The 16,544-nt window shown below is 40.1% G+C and overlaps 1 protein-coding gene across 1 annotated transcript in view; it reads right to left on the bottom strand.

Moving 5' to 3' along the window:
• The window catches only part of LOC118335700 (furin-like protease kpc-1), a 160,884-nt gene that overhangs the window by 45,088 nt on the left and 99,252 nt on the right, over nt 1-16,544 (bottom strand). The window contains exon 13 of the mRNA XM_035672127.1: nt 5,604-5,717. Within this exon, the coding sequence (XP_035528020.1) occupies nt 5,604-5,717 (114 nt within the window). The remainder of the gene's footprint in view (nt 1-5,603; nt 5,718-16,544) is intronic.

The following is a 16,544-nucleotide window of genomic DNA, read 5'->3' as shown; positions in this document are numbered from 1 at the left end:
ACACAGGCACACACATACAGTAGGCACACACATGCACAATGATCCATTGCGACACACCTAATACACAAAAAACCATGCAAACCCTCATACATCAACACAGTCACTCTTTCACATTTTCTGGCTCCTCGCGACAGGCCCAGACTCATTTGCATCCTTAATTGTGTTGTAATGTACTTTTAATTTGAAAATGGAGGCAATTAATTATTTTGATATGGAACAAAATGCCGCAAATGTAAACATTCTAATGGTTCTCCGTGAACAGAGCATCATTTTTCAAAAGAGGGATTGAATCTTATCTAATTTTTTAATGCCATACTAGTTTTTTTTTTGTAAGATACCGTTTTACCACTCATGCATTCTCCTTGATATTCACTTTGTCTTTGCAGAGAGGGCAGCGTTTCTTTGATCTTTTCCGCCGCTGTTATTTTCTATCTAAATCTCCCACAGGATAATTACTGTAGTTTCACCTATGCTATCAGAAGAGATTAAATGAAATTAAGCCTGTTTGGACATTCCGCTTCTTCTCCGTACGTCATCCCTCCGGTGCAAACCGCTAACACCAGATCCCCCACTTTCTATTTCTGGGTCAGAGAGGCTTCAAGTGGAGATGTGAATCGCAGATTACCCGTCGAAACATGTGATCAATAGGTGTTTAGTGGTTCAAAGCATAGCGAGCAACGGCAGAGGAGAGAAGAGGAGAGGAGAGGGGAGGAGAGGAGAGGAGAGGAGAGGAGAGGGAGATCCATTTGTACAGGCCCTGGAAAAAAACTGACACTTTCACTCCTTCAACCTGATAAACTCCCCACAGAGAGGAACAGGATGGATGCGTGTTATTTTTTTCCTCTTTTCTCCCTCATTCCCTCTTGCACACACACACACATTTTCTGTCCTCTTATATCTCTAAACCCCCGCGCAGCCACCACCCCTCACCCCTATCTCTTTCACTCTCCCCCTTCTGATTCTCCTGAGGGTGTTGGGAGCTCGCTGACATCACAGCCGGGCCTGGCAACAGCCTATAAATTATGAGTGACAAGTCTTTGGACCAATAAAAGCACCACCATATTTCATGCACAGTAAATCTGATTGCAGATTGCTCTGGCGTGTGGCGGCTGACATGTTTATTGTCGTCATGGCGGTGGGAGCTGAGGGTGAGAGGGGTGGGTAGAGGGGGGAGGTCGCTCACCAACATCAGAGTTTCTAAAGGCTCCCAGTCTATATGGAGGTCAAACAGATGGGAACTCTGGGATGTGGGCGACCCCTTCCACCTACCCGACAACCCCCCAAGCATACACACATAAACATATATAACACACACATCAATTCCCCCCACATCTTTAAGGAAGCTATTTTTCCTTCAGCTTTTACAAAGCCGTGCTTCTTTCACCGAAACCATCTGTCCTCAATCCACACAATTCCCTGTGAAACTTATTATACTCAACATCTGCATTGATTTGACCTTTTATATGTAACTTTAAAAAGAAGAAATTACAGATTTGAATTCATAAACAATAAAATGGTGTTGCTTTTGCTGCTACAGTTACTGGATCTGCTTTCACCAGCAGCTTATGGTAGCTAATTTTAACTTTAGGTAGATGGTAGAGCTGTAGTAGCTGTATACCAGAGGTCAACAACCTTTAACATGAAAAACATCTGTCTCGAGTCACATACTTTTTTTTTACATACAGTTTTGCAATACTAATTTTGCCAAGTAAGAAAGCAGCATTTGTTGTGAAAGCAAAAGAATCTGTCCACACATTAAATTCTCTACTTTCCTCTGAGACATTTCTTTTTTTATTTTGATTTGGGGTCTATAACACATTTTGCTAGGGAGACTGAAGACTAATAGCCACTGCTGTTAAGATTCAGCAAAAAATAGGAAAATGCGTCAGGTCAGAATGCAACATATGATTTCATGTTGTCATATTTGAGGTAACAAAATGTTAAAACCTTTTTTAATTTAGTGTGTAATCGCTACACATTTTTACAATTTGACAATACAATTGGATCACACAGGCTTACAACAATGATAAGTGAAAATGTTAAAAGAATATCAATTCAGTAAAAAAAAATTGTCGAAGCCACAGGGAGCCACTGGAGAGGGGCTCAAAAGCTGCATGTGGCTCCGGAGCCACAGGTTGCAAACCCACGCTGTACAGGGTTACTGAGTCAGTTTGCTGTGAGACGTGTCACACAGTCAGAGGAAGAAGTCAAGGTACAGTCACCAGGATGTGGGGTGCAAATGTGATTAAACTGCTGCTTTTCTGGAATGCTGATGCACGTTGATGCTGGGAAACACACCTTTTCCCTTTAACTGTCCCTTAAGCCATAGTGTACAGCAGCCATGAGAGCCTAATACATTGCAACTTCACATCCACCAGTATAGCATTACAAAATGTGCTGCTAACACAGAAAACACAAAGAAGTCAAAGAAAAGACAAGTGATGAATATATCGACCACTTGTCAATAATGTGTTTGAAAATGAACTAACAGTGTTTATTTAAGTTTGGACGTTCTGACTCTGATAATATTAGACACATTGGCTGTATACCTGCCATTAGGCTTTTACTAGTGTCTGTCATGTGTTCATCAGTATGTGTCCCACAAAAACTTCCAAATGAACAAACTTGTAACTGAACTTGATGTGCAGAGCTTTTCTATTGACTTTTGTTTTCATGCAGCATGTTTCTTTATGTGTTGTCAAATAGGTGACACAGGTGCTATGTGGTTTTTTTATGTGCATGGAATTTCTCATGCTGCAGTGTGTTGAGCTATTTCCCCCGTAACAGAGGCTGCAGTACAGCAAAAGTTACATTTTCTAATTTTCTGTGCTGTTATTGCACTGCATGAATATAATTATCAGCACTGTGGTATGTTTTTGCTCAATTTTTCTCTTGATGAAATTTGAATTTGTAGGTGGCGCTCTTTTTTGTAGAATTTGTATTGTTGATTATCACTGCTAATGTGATCTACTGTTCTTTCTGTGTGACTGAGGACTTAAAGGGAATAGGTTCAATCACCACTGAGTCAACCAGCAGCAACATTTAAAAAAACACTTACATTACATATGAAAATATTGAATAATCTGATGAATCAAGCCAAAAACTGGCAAGTATAGAATCCAATCTATCACTAACTTCCTGCTATAACCTATAAGCAGTCAGCGTTATCTTCAATTTTCTTAAACATGGATCCTCTCATTACAGATCATATCTAATGTTTAATGTATTGTAACAACCTCATTGATGGTAAGTGACCCTGTGCTCATTGCACTGTCTAGTCCATCCGTCCTTGCCCATGCAATAAACCATTCTTCATAATTAGCCCGAGTATGATCTGGGCATTACAAGTCCTCTGCCACAGCCCCTAAATGGACAGATTTCAACAGACGCCCGCTGGTGTGATCGGCATCATTATATTTTAATTAATCCATTCTTCTCACAGCAACACAGTAATTACAATCTATTTTATGACACAGCATGCTGCGAAAGAGGGGATGGAAGAGAGAAATGGGAAGGCAGCGAGGGGGAATAATGGCAAGAAAAGGGAGAAGAAAGGGTGAGGGAGGATAGGAAAAGGACCTACAAAGACAGGTGAGGACAGTGAGCTAGAGCCAGGATGAAGAGAGGAAATCTTAAGGTGAGTGAGGCAGGGAGCAGAGGAAAAACATCACAAACGCTATGACTGATTACCAATATGTCATCGCCCGGCTGACATTGTAAAAGCATTGTAAAAGCGTTTATATGATGTCTGGGGGAGCACAGGGCTCTCCCTCTCTCTTTCTCTCTCTCTCTCTGCCAGATTCATGCTTCATACAGTCAGAGGGAGAGGCTCCATTTCCTTCAGCCTCTGTCTGTATAAATCAGAGCAGGTACGGACACTCAGACACGCTGTGGGTGTGATAATAACATTAGAGGATTACAATGACACTCCTCTCTGGACAAGATCACCTGTCTCAACTGTCATAAAACAGCTGCTTTTTGCAGTTTGAAGTGCTTTATATGAGGAGAGTGTGTAGGTGTGTGTGCACATTAAAGTGGTGTGTGCATGTGGCAAATACAGTAGTAAGGCAGTGGAAGATGACGCTGCCTGTGTGATTCATGGCAGACTGTTTACACAAGTAAACATGTAATAAGTAACATCTGATCTCTTGCCGTTGGCTTGACCTTACTTAAAATTCAATATATTATTTTAAACTGTTTTATGTTACAGTGGCTCGTAAATAAACACTTATGGCACATTTTGCAGGTATAACTGAATTTTTAAATTTACCTGAGGAATGATCCCAGCTAGAGATCATATGGGGAGAATTACTGTAATCACACATTTCATAACCCCAACTATTGTTTCCCCATGTAAACTGTAGAACAAGGATCTCAAACTACCGGCCCTCCATACCACTCGTTCCTTTACATGATTAAAAAAATATAATATATATATATATCTTTTTTTTTAAATATTATTATCACGTATACTGAGAGATATCACTTATAAAGTAGAATCTGTGTTTTTTTGGGGGGTTCTTTACAGCACAAGCAATGGGACTACATATATATTTCCTTTCACAACAGTTATTTGTAAATGAAGAAATAACTGATGTGAATATGTGGGCATGTAGAATTTAGGTTCACCTAATAAAAGGTAAACAATGAATTTATCAGAAATATGAGTGTGTCAAATATGATAACTTTTTAATGGATCTGACAGCAACTACTGTACGGGTTTACAACAGACTCACAGCCAATAGATATTACAGGGGAAAATTGACAAAGTGTACTATCAAACTGTTACACTAGAGATTATTTACAAACACATAATTAATGAAAGCAATGATAGTAAACCCCCTCCCTGTGTTAGAGGAGCATTTTGACACTTGGAAATATGCTTATTCACGTTCTTGCAGAGTTAGATAAGAAGATTGCTTAGCTTAGCAGAAAGACAGGAACAAGGGGGAAACAGCTAGCCTGGCAAATTATATTTTACAGGGGTTATGTGCCGAACTATTTCTTGGCAGGGAGTAGTAACTTCCTGAAGTCTTTGCTGGTTCCTCGGCACATGAATACCCATATGACCGCAACTTGTTATTGTTTCACCCTTTGGTTTTTGTACAGATTTAACCTTTTTTTACTTTGCCAGGTTAACCCTTGTTCCAGTCTTTATTTAAGCAGTTGCAAGCTGTAACCTCTATTTACTGTACAGACATCCAAAGTAACTCTGTAATTTCTTTAAAGAGACAAAACCAAATTTTATTGACACGTGTTGCTTAAATAGCCATAACAACAAATTTGGGTTTTAATCAAGCATTGTATCTAACTTTGCTTTTAAAGAACTATTCATGTGTCAACTGGTTGATTAATAAATCGGTTTACAATAAGCCTCACTTAAAGCGGGAAGAATGAGGGGCACCCTGGTCATTCCTGCAACGGCCATGGGTTCAACTCCGACCTGTGGCCCTTTGCTGTGTGTCATCCCCTCTTTCCCTCTCTCTCTCCCCTTTCCTGTCACTCTTCACTATTGATTAAAGGCAATAAAAACCCCAAAAGTGGGCAGAATGTTGGCAGAACCATAGGAATATTTGCATGGATGTATGGGTGTATCACAATACCTATGGTGAACATGGAATCCTGCTCCGTTGATGTTCCACCCAGGCTCTTTGGGGTCAGGGATCTTTGCTGTCTCGGCAATCAGATGCTGAACATCCCTCCACGTCAGGTTAGGACTAGGGCAAGAGACATGAAACAGAATACCATCAAAAGCATCCTTCTTTTGGCCTATGTTCTACACTGACTGAAACCACAGAGGAAATACTTCAACTCTGCATGATACTCTGAAAAGAAACCTGCAGGGAGCTCAACGTGGACTCCAGTCTTGTCTTCCAGAAAGAGCTGAAGGACTCTTTTATGGGACTTACAGCATATTCCATCAGGCACACATGTAATGCTTATATTGTATTAATGCTAAAGTTTATTGATACATAAACCGCTGCGATGAGACACTGTCATACCTTTTACAGCAGGTCCTCTAGACATAAAAGCACCTGTTTAAGTCAAGCTTTCACAAAACTGTGAATCCAACAAAGAATATTTGAGACTTTAACAAAAGAGCCTAGAGAGTCGAATGTAGAAAAAAGTATTCTTTTTAATCCCAGGCAGGGGAATTCTAATAGAGCGGACTCAAGTGTCATGTCAAGCAATATACTAATGGAATCCAATTAAGACCTTTAAACTGCGCCGAGAGCTGGAGGATATTAGCTCAGTTTTCTATAACAAAAGACCAAAGGGTCGTCAACGAGGGCTTTTTCAGGATATAAAAAGCATAAAGGAAATTGGGTTTTTCTGCTTTATCCACTCATTATTGTTCCCTAAGAAAATGAGTTGAATGGAGTATAGGAAAACCGCTTGGCCACCCATTCTGAACTGCCTTTTCTCTTTCTGAGAAGAAATGCCTCCACTGTTTGCTTAACATCTGTACACGTACAGTCGTTTCTCCAGTACAGAGGAACAGAGCGAAGGTAATTAAAGGTGTGCAACACAGTTAGACTTCATTTTTCCCAATAATCATGACATAACTGCGTTACATCATGTCTGTTCCGCCACCTTAAGGTATATCTGCATAGTTTTGCTGTATGACAAATGTCTGCACAAAGATGTGAAGAAAAGCCCTCGCAGGTAACCTCTTCATTATTGTGCTGTTGAGTGTAAGGAATCTCAGGAAAAATCAGGCACAGATATAAACAGATGTATTCCATTCACGTATTGGAAAAAAGCGAAGGAGAACAAAAGCGAGGAGAGAAGCTTTCATTAGCAGCATAAAACAAAACCCTGGCAAGCAGCGAGAGCAGGCAGCTAAAACAACATGATAGGAATAATACCAGTAACACTAATAATAGACGGATAGAATGAAACAAAACACAACGCACAAACAATTATTTTAAGCTTTGATTTCAAAGGGATTGGAGTGTGTGTGTGGGTGTGTGTGCGTGTGTAGGGGGATAGGCTTTGTACTTTTGAACTGTTGCTGCTCACTGCATGCGTCTGTGTGCATGAGTGTGAGTTCAGTATTATATATTAGCGGCAGCAGCATGATTCTGTTGTGTGCACTCCCCCACCTCCATCATCAGCACCACCACCACCATCACCCCTCTGGTGGAATGAGAGAAACCCCCGCGGCCCTGGCTGGTTTGCATAAAGCAAACAAAATTAAATTTGCTTTGCTAAATCAAAGCATGTATGGTATTCCAAGCCGCTCTCTCTGGGACAAATTACTTCAAACGGCCTCCTTTGTATCATAACAGAATAAAAAAAAGAATCAGCCCAATCAGCGGCTCTCCAAAACCCTCGACTCGGGAATTAATTATTGAACCGAGGGCTTTTCTCCCTCCTAGCGGTCCGCGACACAGATCTATTTATTTTGGAAAAGTCGTTTTGCTCTTAAAAACACACTGTTGGCTGAGAACTGAGTTTACCGCTATCTCTCTCTCTCCCTTAATGTTTTCACTCCTCTTTGCCGCACAGCCCCTGAAGGGACATGTGAATAGGTTTAGGCCACGAAATTAATCTGAAAACCCCCACGACCAGCATCTACCATAGTGCTGGTTAAATAGAAGTATTGCTTATGCTGTAATGGACTTAAGATGAACTGAGCTGTTAACTAGAGGTGGACTTTTTTCTTCTCTGCACTACCTCTTTGTATCAATAGACCATGTGTTCTCTCCTCCTGTCGCTTTTGGTTTGGCTGCAAGAAAGCACAAAACCACAATTTATAGAATTTGGTATGCAGCTCAAGGAGAAGAACATATGCCAAAGGAAAGGATTTTCAGGGTTAGTTGTCATTGCTATTGAGTAATTCCCCTACTTATTTATGACATGCTACATGTGATTATATTTAATATAAACCTTTGTTCAGTATTTATGTATTAGAAGCTTGATATCAACCGCTGTCCTCACTTAAATACTGAAAATGCTGAAATACATCACATTACAGCAGATTATGGAGGGTGTGCTGTGTGCAAGTTGTTTCACTTTTCTATTGAATATGCAAAAGGCTAAAGTGATGAAATGGCAATGTCAAGATGTGCAACTCCCAAACACTTGATCAACTACTGTCACTGGCATGTCACTGGGGTATAAAAAACACCTCCAACCATGGTAGATGTGCCATTTTCATGGTTTCACTCCACACCTCCATATCTTTATTTTTATTTATATAAACTACAGAAATAATTGAGGCCCTCATTTACAGTAGTGTGGAGTAACAGTTTAAAATGACTAAAAAGACACAAATTATTTAAATTAATAAAAGATATAAGAGAACAATCTATTAAAGTCATTTACTTAAAAACATTCCAGATTTTGGCTTTAAAGTGTCCTGGGGGTGGAAACTTGTAGTGTCTCCTTGCAGGCATAGCTGGCGAGCTAACATGCTAGCCAGCCGGAAACATGCTATTGCTAGCCATCTACAATAGTTTGGTCGCTAAACAGACAATACAGAAGGTTAAAAGAGTTTATGAAAAGATATGTACTTGTACTATCAAGTCATGTCTCACTGACTGCAGCTACTCCAGGAGGGTTATATAAAGGTGGTGGTGGAGCACAGCTAATATGATAGCTTCTACTATTTTGGGACTCAGTTTTCCATAGGCCTTTCATAGGAGGACGTCTTGGTTTGTGACCGTGGGAGGAAAATTGCTTCAGTTTCATGGCCCTGGTATGGTTTACTTGAACACTTGATCAGAGCAGAGCCATTGTTAATGTTTTCCTACTATTACTAGTCAAAATGTCTGCTTCGAAATTGGCCTTTTCCAAGGATGCCAAAGTTAAACCCAATGTTGAAAGAAAGATTAGCCCTCTTTCACATCGAAAATGAATCTGTTTCCCTCCAAACCCGTTTTAAATGCTGGTCTGATCAAGCCTGTAAGCTGACATGTATCTTACAAAATAGCTCATCCATCAATCATCCATTCAACTCATGCATAAAGAAATAACACAAAAACTTTTGACAAAACCCAGTGAAGGCATCATGTTTCCTGTCATGGATTATCTCACTCTGTGAAAGCATTAATCACTGTAAAATTATAATTGCAGACACTGGCGTCTTCTGAAGGATAGACAGCTGACATCACTGTTTCAAAGACAACAAAATTAAAGCATGTTGTCCAGCACATACATGAACACGACTGTGCTGTTAGCTCATGGGAGAATTAGGGCAGAGTGGTACAATATATGAGCCTCCTTCAGACCCTTACAGCCTTCATCCCCTCGCCAAGGCTCACAAAGCAGCACAGCAGCCGTCACAGTGAGCACACAACTGTTTACAAATCCCCAGTTAATAGGATCAGGCCTCATTGACTGAGCCGCTCCGATGTGTCTGATGTAATCTATTAGCCGTATGATAGTCAGTGTCTCAGTCCAATCGATAACCCTGGGCCTCCATATTGCTCCACTGTGGACTGTTACTCCTCTTTAGTGCTGCTTAGAATGCAGACTTAGTGACTATAAAGTGCGTGTGTGTGTGCACAGGTTTGTGTCCATCTTCTCGTCCTTGTGTGACGGATCATGCACGTGTGTGAATTCTGGAGTTTCAATGTTGGAGTGTGTGTGTTTATGTATGTATATAGTAGCTGTGTGTGCACAATACTGTATTATGTACTGCAGCTTGTATATGCGCAACCATAAAACATACATACTGTAGCTGATACTTGGGCAGATGCTAATTCTGTAACACTTTAATGCATGAATGCATGTGGGGATTGTACGTGTGTGTGTGTGCTGCATAATTATGTTGACATTTGTTATATCCATGCACCTATAAATGGGTGTATTACTATACAATACTGCATACTATGTGCGTGTTAATGCCGCTTTACAGTAGATGGCATGTCTGGAAGTGCATGCTTGTGCATCTGCGTGTGTGCGCTGTGTTTGTGTGTGTCGGAGTGTGTCTGTAGCTGGTGTAACTGGGTTTCCAATTAAGTTGAACCACAGGCCGGATCAATGCTAGTCCTCTGTGTGCAGGAATGAGCAGCCCTGGGCCCTCAGAGCATGCCCACGAATAATTTATCACTCACACTGGGCACGGTAGTAGTGCAGGAGGAGGAGGAGGAGACGGAGAGTGCAAGGACAAAGTGTCCAGCCCAGGGGAGAGAGGGGGCGAGAGATGGGCAATCGAGGGGACAGAAAGATGGAGGGGTGAAGAAAGAGAAAGAGATCAGGACCCAGCAGAAAACACTGTCAGCTCCCGATCATTTAGGAGAAGCACACTCAAACATTTTTTTTTTCTTCTGGTAAACAACCATTGAAAAATGAAATTCTGCAGGGAGCACAAGCCACATAACAAAACACAATGTTTTTATTTGTGCAAGTACTGTAAGCAGTAAAAAAAGATGAAAACATATAACATAGGATCAATCGGTTTTCCAGTAATTGGCTTTTGCAAAGCAGATATCATCCATTCAGTGTCATCCACTTTGTAAGGTTCTGTAGATTTGATCACACATTTATTCTATTATTCGTGAATACTATCTCATACTGACTATAATGTGACATTCAGTCTGAATATCATCATATTATATATCATAATTTATTTGTCTTACAATTCTAATCCTCAGAGTTTCACTAAAGCTTTACATGTATTATATGTATACAGAAAGAAACCCTAAATATTGGTAGGGATCCATCCAACAAGTCCCCAGTGACTGCTGAAAAATTAATCTATTTTATGATGTGACAAGGTTATGGTTTTGTGCAATGTAGCTAGAGTTAGGTTTGGGGTTAGGATTAGGGATGGTTTGGGTTAAATTTCCTACTTAAGTAATGTTAGGTGACCTTCAACATCAGAGTTTCAAGAACTATCCCATGATTACCCTAGAACACTGAATCTTGGTTGAAGCTGGAAAATGAACAATCTTTGCTGCTTTGGGAAATGAATTATGCTGTCATTTTTCTTGGTATATGGTGAATGGAATGCACTATATAGTCCAAACAATCCAAGCACTTCACACTACATTCCACATTCACCCACACATGAGACACTAACTATTACTCATTCACACACACTCACACACTGATGGCACGGCATCAGGAGCATTTTAGGGTTCAGTATCATGCTTAAGCACACTTCGACATTCAGCAGGAGGAGCCGGGGATCGAACCCCAAACCTTCTGATGAGTGGCTGACCCGCTCCACCTCCTCCCCATTCCCGGGATCAGTATCTGCACCAACACTGACCTCCTTAAGTGCACAGGGTATCAGCTAAACTTTGTGAATCGATAAGTTACCAAGCATTCTGTGCAGTATTTGTAAGGAATGTGTAGGGAACTTGTAGCAAAAGACTTTAAATACCATTGGAGGAGCAACGTTGTTTAGCAGTTTGCTTTGGTCGAGGGAAAACAAGTGAGCCATGCACAGGTGGAGAGGTTTGGTAAAGAGATGTAGAAATATGTAATTAATCTGACAGAAGAATTTTTGCAGAGCTAAAGCTCAGCGCTGTTGGTGCGGTCTGTATCTGTTCCCAACTCAAGTAATTATACAGCATGCACTGTGTGTCTAACATGTATTAAACATGTTGGATGTGATGCTCTGTCTGTTGTAATGAGGGTGATGCATCATAATGACACAATTCCATAAACCTTCTAAACAACACAAATAAAGTGTGTACAAGCCTAAAAAGCATGTTGATGTATTAGCGTCTTCACATACAGTTACAGTAAGAGGTGATCAGCTCACATACATCTTAATTCTACAATTTACAGATTGACTTTTTGTAAAAAAAAAAAAAAATAATAATAAAGCATCTGTATCGGATCGTATTGGGTTGGAATCAGAGTCAATATCGTGGGAGAAAAATCGGTGCATCTCTGAATATCTGCAATTTTGTGGCTTGAAAAGGTCCAATTTGAACATGAGAAGAAGCATCAAATATGAGCCATCATCAGCTTCAACTCATAAATCATTTTTTTCCCTTCTTTAACATAAGCTGGAGGAAATATCACCAACAGTCAAGCTTGTTAGTCAGCAGGGTATAATGTGTTGCAGCAGTTTAAACCCCACTGTCTCATCCCAGGCAACACATCTTCTGCTTGGACACTTCGCATTTAGATCTTCTGCCGAGCCACCTCGCAGCTTTAGTTGAAAGGCAGAGGAACTAACACACATGTGGATATACATTTACAGAGGAGCACAGAAACACCCACATATAGAGACAGACACAGAGCAGAAGCAAAAGCACCCACACACACAAACGCATATACACACATAGATGGCCAATCACCAACTGTGTCATATCTGCAGAAAAACACATGTAGGTGCACAAAGCTTAGAGAAAAACATACAAAAGACTCACAGAAAACCAACTGCTGCGCAACTACACACACACATACAGAGTGTCCAATGTTCTCTCCGTCTCTGTCCTTAGTTCGTCTCTATTAATCTCACAGTAGCGAGGCGTGGACTGGTAAGACGCTCCACATCGCTCTGTAATCTTCTCTTAATGTGCTGCACTCTAAGCCTAAGTGAACCCATTTGGAGCGACTGTGAGCAGACTGAGATTCCTCCCATGTTATCTGAACAAGTGTTACTAATGGGTTTATCAATTAGGCCAAGTCCAATAACTGCTTGCCTGCAATCTCCTTTAAATACACTCCACCAGCGTAGCCCTGATTTCAGTGGTTAATGAGTACATGTGTATACACACCTGTGTGTGTGTGTGTGTGTGTGTGTTTGTGTGATTGTAAGACCACGGACAGTTTGAATCTGTGTGTCTGTATTTATGTGTACATTTCTGTGCAAGTGTGTCTATGACTGGTTCAGGACAATGTGCTCATAACACACAAATTAATAAGTTCTTGTGAGAGGTTAATATACATGATTCATGTTCATACTGTATCTGTGTATGCTGTATCTCTTTGTAAGACAAATTGTGTACTCTTTGAATATTTTCAAATATAAATCAGTGAGTATGTCACTACAAAAGTTGTGCATGTGTGTGTGCATGTGTGTCTTTATATTACTTCTTGTGCACCAATACTGTACATTGTAATCTGGAGTATATTCACAGCCTTTGTATTGTGTATTGTATTGTGGACAATACACAACACACAATTGTGGTCATTTTGATGATGTATATGCAGTAGCTGATGATAGGTTTCAGTTTATATACAAATATGATGTTGCCCTTTGTTTTAACATACAACATGACTTCTTCTAGACATGTTTTTACTGCATACTGTTTCATAGTGGTGTGTTGAATTGGCTAATAGCTACCAAGTAACCACTGGTAGTCTGGTAAAAAGTTCCAGTGTGTAACATTTAGGAGGATCTATTGGCAGCAATGGAATATAATATTCATAGATATGTTTTTATTAGTGTATAATCACCTGAAAATAAGAGTTAAGCTGTTGTAATCTACAGAAGGAGTGGCTACTCTTTCATGGAGGCCACCATCTTGAACCGGCATGTTTCTACAGTAGCCCAGAACGTACAAACCAAAAACTGGCTCTAGACTGGGCTGTTCACGGGCACCGTAGTTTCTCCTACGCGCTTGGAAGGAGAGCGGTTTTCAAATGGTTGCAAACTGCAACTTCACTGCATACAACTTCTAAATCCCACACATTGGACCTTTAAGGCTGGACGAAACGTTCTAAAATTAGTTTTGGGTTATTTCAACAAGGTACTGTACCTACCATAAAGACGAAGTTTATAGTATAGTTTTAGTTTATATAAAAAGGCAAGCTAGCAAAAAAGTTTCACGGGTATGTTAATATCAGTATATTATTATCATCAGATATAAATCACATAGCCAAGCTCCGTATGTTGTGTGTGAGAGGTCATACAGGCCTTCAATGCATTTCAAATGGAAAACATTAGCGCAGGAGTATGTGTACGTGTGAGTGTGGTGCACTGAGGGTTTGAGTTAAGACCAATTAGAGTGAGTGGATCTCCCCACTGAGATCACTGGTTGATTACTCCCAACTCCCCACAGAGAACGACGTATACATTATTTCTCTTATTCATTCAATGGACACAGGCAGAAAAAGAGAAAGTGGGAGAAGGGAGGTAAATGAATTATTATAGATTGAACATTTCAGTTTGTGGATTTCAGATGGGGATACAGTACAATACTTTTATGCTGTTCATAGCTTGTGCTGAAATTGTCACATACAGTAGGTCATTTAGTATTTAGGAATAAGAATAACCATAGTTTAGTTTGGCAGTTTTGTGTGGGACATCCAACTTTATAGAAGTGCTCTAATCTGTGATATTTTCTATATTTTAAGAACTGAGAGGCCATACAATAAAATCCATTTACGACCTCTATTGACAAAGATGAGTACTTTGGATAATGCAAGTGGCCCATTATCACTCTACATGGAGTTAGCATGGAACACTAGAGCCAGAGTGTATGACTTTGATCTCTCCTGTCACTAAATCACTAAATTGACCAACAGGTTAAAAGAGGTTAAAATATTATTTATACATTTTTTTTCTGCTGCTATGTGATTGAATGGAAGGACCAAAAAAGTTCACATGATCACAGCACAGGGCAACTGGGGTTATGGAGGAGACAATCCGTCTTTCCAGACAGCCCAGATTCTTCTGGGAGAAACAGGAAGGGATGGAAAGTAAAATGGACATCTGCAGGTGTACAAATCCCAGAACATGAGGTGAAATCACAGTTAAACGAAATGTTCTGCTCCATCCAGGCAAATGGATAGACTGACTGGATGAATGAATGGATGAAAGAAACAGAGATAAAGTGGCAGAGAGGCTGACATGGTGATAAAGTGAACAAACAAACAGCCAGAGACAGAAAGACTGACAAACGGGACGAGCGAAGAATTGATTTACCCTGATGGTTTGTTGGATGGGCGTCAAGACGGATGGATGGAGACAGACAGGCCAACATAGTGTCAGAGAGACAAATAGACAGTGACACCCTGACACTGTTGGGGCAGCAAAACACTGAAGGGTATTCTGATAACATAGACAACAACACACTGTACGCCCCTTTAGGCTCTCTGCCATTTTATATCAAAAATGTATGTTCCAATATCCACTATTCCCAGCAGAAACAAATCACATCATACTGTATCAGAAATGACAAAGATGATTCGTTTCCAAGTCTGTGCAATTTCATAAACATTTAGTATCTTATCACAGTGTGATAAGATGCTGTGGAGAACTTAGTCACAGTGTTTGCATTTTTCCAATCTGCTCACTTTTTTTTTGACAAATTAACAAAAGATGAAGCAAAAGATTGCAAGAAAACTTTGAGCATTTCTCATTAGCCACAGAAAGGCTGCAGTTCTGGGGAGTGTAGTTGCATGAAGAGAAAATGCAGGTGGAGATAATAGAGTGATTGACAGAGGGATTAAATGTGTAATCTAATAACCACATATAAAAGTAATAAAAGAAAAAACAAACAGATTATATATATCAATATAGAACCGCAGGTATGTGCAAATATGAGCCTACAGAACACACTTGGCATGTGTTTCAGTAGTCTAGGTGTGAGTTGGATTAATGCTGTACATCATATTCTAAACTGGGCTAGTGTAACCTTTATCCTCAAGACTAAGATTGAAGAGGCTTTGAACTAAATGCTAACGTCAGAAAGCTAACAGCCTTATAATGGCAATGTTAACATGCTGATGTTCAGCAGGTATTGCCAATACATATTGCTATTGTTTTATTGCCCAGGTCTACACTTAAGTTATTAGGATTCACCGTATGGTAATGCCTGTACCAAATTTTGTGCCAATTCATCTGGTAGATGTTGAGATATTTCACTGGCTAAATGAAAAGACCTGCTGATGCTGCTATAGGAAAAGTCAGAGGATCAGTAAAGTCATCAGGATTTATCCTCTGGGCACCGTTGACATCCATACCAAATTCCATGGCAATCCATTCAATGGTTGTTGAGATATTCTAGTGTGGACCAAAGTGTTGGACCGACAGAATGAGAGAGTGACATTACCATTCTATTAGCCACGCCGCTAGCATGGCTACAATTCACCTTCAACACAAAGAATTCATGAATACATTAGGTGCTGTCTACATAGCCTTATGGTTCCAAACACAATCAATAATGTCCTTAGTATGAAGTTATGAGCAGTAGAAGCAAAGACTGATCACTCTTGGACTGTTTGATTTGAAGGATCTTTTGAGGCCTGAAAAGGTGTTCTTATGCTTTTAATCACCTGGTCGGCCTTCAAGTTAGTTGTGTAAACCACAGCTCTAACCTCATTCGATTTGATTTGACAATTTTGGAAACATTTCAGTGACATGGAAACACAAAGATATGTGTCTATATATACAAATGTTTAGTTGCTTGTGGATGCTGTATATGAGGCAGGTTGTTTTTGATGAATGGGGATTAGAGAAAAAACGGGTCCAGGTTTGCATGTGTGAGAGAGACCATGGCAGAATATATGAGTGTGTTTGATTGTGCGAAATGCGGGGAGAAAGAGTGAGACACAGAATGAGCAAGTGTGAGAAACAGAGGTAGAGAGAGAGAGACCCAGGAAGATATACAGACAGAGAGAGCGAA

This window comes from Morone saxatilis, unplaced genomic scaffold (assembly GCF_004916995.1).
Source record: "Morone saxatilis isolate NCDOM2014 unplaced genomic scaffold, NCSU_SB_2.0 Contig24, whole genome shotgun sequence".
NCBI classification, from domain to species: domain Eukaryota; kingdom Metazoa; phylum Chordata; class Actinopteri; family Moronidae; genus Morone; species Morone saxatilis.
Note: the sequence above shows the minus strand (reverse complement) of the source record. Positions and strands in the feature narration are given on the sequence as shown.